Source organism: Triplophysa rosa, linkage group LG1, assembly GCF_024868665.1.
Source record: "Triplophysa rosa linkage group LG1, Trosa_1v2, whole genome shotgun sequence".
Taxonomy (NCBI): domain Eukaryota; kingdom Metazoa; phylum Chordata; class Actinopteri; order Cypriniformes; family Nemacheilidae; genus Triplophysa; species Triplophysa rosa.
The window spans coordinates 13,875,819-13,879,606 of record NC_079890.1 but is presented as its reverse complement, the minus strand read 5'-3'; the positions used below and the strand labels follow the sequence as shown (position 1 = coordinate 13,879,606).

General features: G+C 40.0%; 1 protein-coding gene across 1 annotated transcript in view; it reads right to left on the bottom strand.

Moving 5' to 3' along the window:
• Positions 1-3,788, bottom strand: part of LOC130547624 (hormone receptor 4-like) — a 5,023-nt gene extending 1,235 nt beyond the window's left edge. Inside the window, exons 1-3 of the mRNA XM_057323762.1 lie at positions 3,657-3,788; positions 2,051-2,200; positions 163-312 (exon numbers count right to left, since the gene is read on the bottom strand). Of these exons, the coding sequence (XP_057179745.1) occupies positions 163-312; positions 2,051-2,200; positions 3,657-3,788 (432 nt within the window). The remainder of the gene's footprint in view (positions 1-162; positions 313-2,050; positions 2,201-3,656) is intronic.

The following is a 3,788-nucleotide window of genomic DNA, read 5'->3' as shown; positions in this document are numbered from 1 at the left end:
TTAAATGGGTTTACGGGAGGCGCGAGTCAGAAAAAGGTTTTGAAAACCCACTGGAATATCAAGTCATAGATTCTATTGGGTCAAATCTGTAATAAATACAATCGACTGCTCTGTATTAGCATATTTACTCAAGTAAAAACTGTTTTTAAACACCTGAATTACCTGCTGTAGTTGAGGGATCAGATGTAGTTGAGACAGGATCTGTTGTGGCTGAAGTATCTGTTGATGTTGTGACGTCAGTTGCAGGTGAGGTGGGATTTTCTGAAGTGCTGCTGTCTGTTGTAGCTGATACATCTGTTGTTGTGGCAGTATCTGAATGTGAAGTAGGATTTGTTGTTAACAAGGATCTTAAAGAGATTGAATAAAAAAGCACGAATTCAGTTAAAGACATTTAATTTCAAAATGTAAAGACATCTCCTTTCAAGGGAATTCAAGGTTAGGTCCTGAAGCTGAGGCTACAGGGAAGTGTATACCCAGTCTGCTATACTGAAACATGTCTGTGCAACAAATCTGTGAAAATGGTAACTTGGAGGAGGCCACACTCCCAGTGGAGTCGTCCTTGACACCTGGTGACAAAGGCAAACATCTCTGATCCAATGTGATATATTGTGCTTTGTGGGTGCACCCTTTGCTGCATACACCAAAACAAAAGCAATATGCAAAGCAATATGAGGCAATAGAAAGGCCTGCAAATCTCACATTAACAACGGTAACAGAGCCATTTTAATGTTTACTGAAATTGGTCTTTGAAATTGGCTGACTGGAATCCCCTGACTCAACGTGAAGCAGCAAGAGAAGCAAGAATTGTCTCCACATGTGAAAGAGATAAGATAGTCTGAATTGTGGTTGAATTACAAACCACACCTTGTCGAACAACAAATCAATGTTGAGCTGCCAATGCCTCAGACTAAGCTAGAGTTAGGCAGATCTTGAGATAAGTCAGTTCAATTTGTTAAGGTACAAAGTAATAAAGTCAGGCCAAAGGGAAGAACTTGATATTTGAAAGCTTTGGTTCAAAAAGTAAACCTGAAAACTTTAACGTAGTGTCTATTTACACTCACTACAAATAGCCCGCCTTGTTTGTCATGAGAGCTGTCAAGCCCAGTGGGTGTGACAGAGAGGAGAAGAACCCAAGCGCATGCAGCGGTAATGGGGTAACAAAACAAGACTTTGATAATACAAACAAAAACCCACGATGGGGTGCAAAAACAAAAAAGGAACTAGGAACACGGTAACAAAACAAGAAATCAAAACAAAACACTTCCCACTAGGGGGCAAGAAACTGAACTAAATCTAAAATGAGACACAACGTATTAGCACACGGCAAGGGAAGGTGAGGTGAGGTGAGGTGAGGCAAATAGGCAAACACTCACAAAATCCAATGGGCACGAAGGTAAGTACAGGTACAATACACAACGAAAAGCACAAGACAATAGACATGAGGGCTTTTTAAAGAGGAATACAAATGAGGGAAGATAACACAGGGAGGGTGACGGGCAGGTGACAAGGATCAAACACTAAGGAGAAGCTAACGAGGATTGAGAGGAACAGAGACGCGACACCGGAGAGAGAGTACAGAAGGCCGTAAGTGCCAAAATGTCTCTCTCCACACATAACCTAAGGCTTTGCCATGACTCTGCCACAAGACCAAGAATAGACATGACATGATGAGGCAGAGTCATGACATTGTTGGCAGAGACTATTTACACTAGCTCCGCCTACCAATATGCGATTAGAATAGAGAAAGTGTAAGATTGACGTCATTTCAAACAGCGACTCGAGTGGCATAAAGTGTAAAGTCTGTATAGCGGCACGAGAGACTGGGGTTCTAATCCCGCTGAAAACGTCTTGGTTTCGGATGTAACCTTAGTTCCCTGATGGAGGGAATGAGACGTTGTGTCGAGCCGACAGATGGGGTTCGCTCTTGAGAACCTATCAACTTCTGACTAATTTAGAAAAGGCCAATGAATTGCTTCTTCAAATGTAGGACCTGAACCACAGGTTGCAACCTGACTGCCTTCCACACCCTACAGACTAACATCTGAATTACCTGCTGTAGTTGAGGGATCAGATGTAGTTGAGACAGGATCTGTTGTAGCTGAAGTATCTGTTGATGTTGTGATGTCAGTTGTAGGTGAGGTGGGATTTTCTGAAGTGCTGCTGTCTGTTGTAGCTGATACATCTGTTGTTGTGGCAGTATCTGAATGTGAAGTAGGATGTGTTGTGTTAAGAAAATGTTATTAAGAATCTGCTGTGGTTGTGATATCAGTTTCAAAAAGGTTTGTACTAGAACACATTAAAAGCAGTGTTCGAATTGAAGGGGGGCTGGGGGGTTCTGGGAGCCCCCATAAGGCTTTTGATGTCCCTGGGATATTTTTATTTGAGTAAAAATGATAATAACAAATGTGATTAAAATCATGCAATGGATATGGTAAATTCTGTGAATTATTTATTTACAATAATTTATATTAAATGTGTTTAAGGGCTAGTTGTCATGTCTCTTTAAATTTTAAACGCCCCGCCCCACGTTTAAAGACCGCTAAGCGCAGGACAACGTTGACATGACTGCTTGATCGGCGTCGCTCCGGTGAAGCTAACTCCAGCAAAAAAGTGGAGAATAATAAACATTGACTCGCAGTCAGGGAAGAGTAAGCTTCTACTTTTTTGAGGGGTCGTTTTCTCTCTCTCTATATCTTTCCACTATATTTATGAACTCCATGTTGGGGCTTTTGTATTCCTTGTGTAAATTATTATTAGGCCTGGTTCTGAGGTGCTAGAGATCTCGATGAAGATGAGTGACATCTTTTTAGTAATTATAAAGGGAGTGCTCATAGTGCAGTTTCTGTGCTATATACTGCATAATCTATTCAGAATTGCATAAAACTTGTTTTTCATGCTGCTAAAACCAACGGCCAAATACACGCTGCGAATTTCATGAATTACATCGGCATATAAATGCGGGATTCCCTGTAGAAATAGCTATGATTGACATATTGATAGCCATAGTTAGTTCCTGAATAAAGCTGAATAAAACTTTTGGACTGAAATGGTTGAATAGTCTGCTGACTGACTGACTCACTCATAACAGTCCCTTGCCGCCACCTACTGGACGTAACTATGTAAACTGCACTGAAATCGTTGAAAAATCCCCACAACACTAACACAGACTGACAGCCGGTCTTGTCACAATTTATATTTTTAATATCTAATAAACTAGTTTCTTGCATTTAAACAAGTCTTTTGGAACAAACATTATTATCACAAATCATCCAGTTGTTTCTAGGGAAAATTGTAAATACTACATTGGTAAATAATGCTAGAATTATTCTGTTGGACGTACACTACTGTTCAAAAGTCATTTCTGTTCACCAAGCCTGCATTGATTTGATCCAAAATACAGTAAAAGAAGCCTGTTCTTTTATGTAAGCCTGTTTTTAATAAATAGGATATAGTTATGCATATTATGATCAAATATATTGTGTATTTTGTATAAATTGTATATTGCGAGACTAACCCCCACCAAAAAAAAAGTCTTATGGTGTGGACCTCCCCATAAGACTTGATTCAATTCGAGCACTGATTAAAAGAAAGGCTTACGGTTGCAGTGCAGTTTTTGAAATAGTTTTATCTGATTGTCATGTCAGCACCTGAATTACCTGCTGTAGTTGAGGCATCAGATGTAGTTGACACAGGATCTGTTGTAGCTGAAGTATCTGTTGATGTTGTGATGTCAGTTGAAGGTGAGGTGGGATTTTCTGAAGTGCTGCTGTCTGTTGTAGCTGATACAT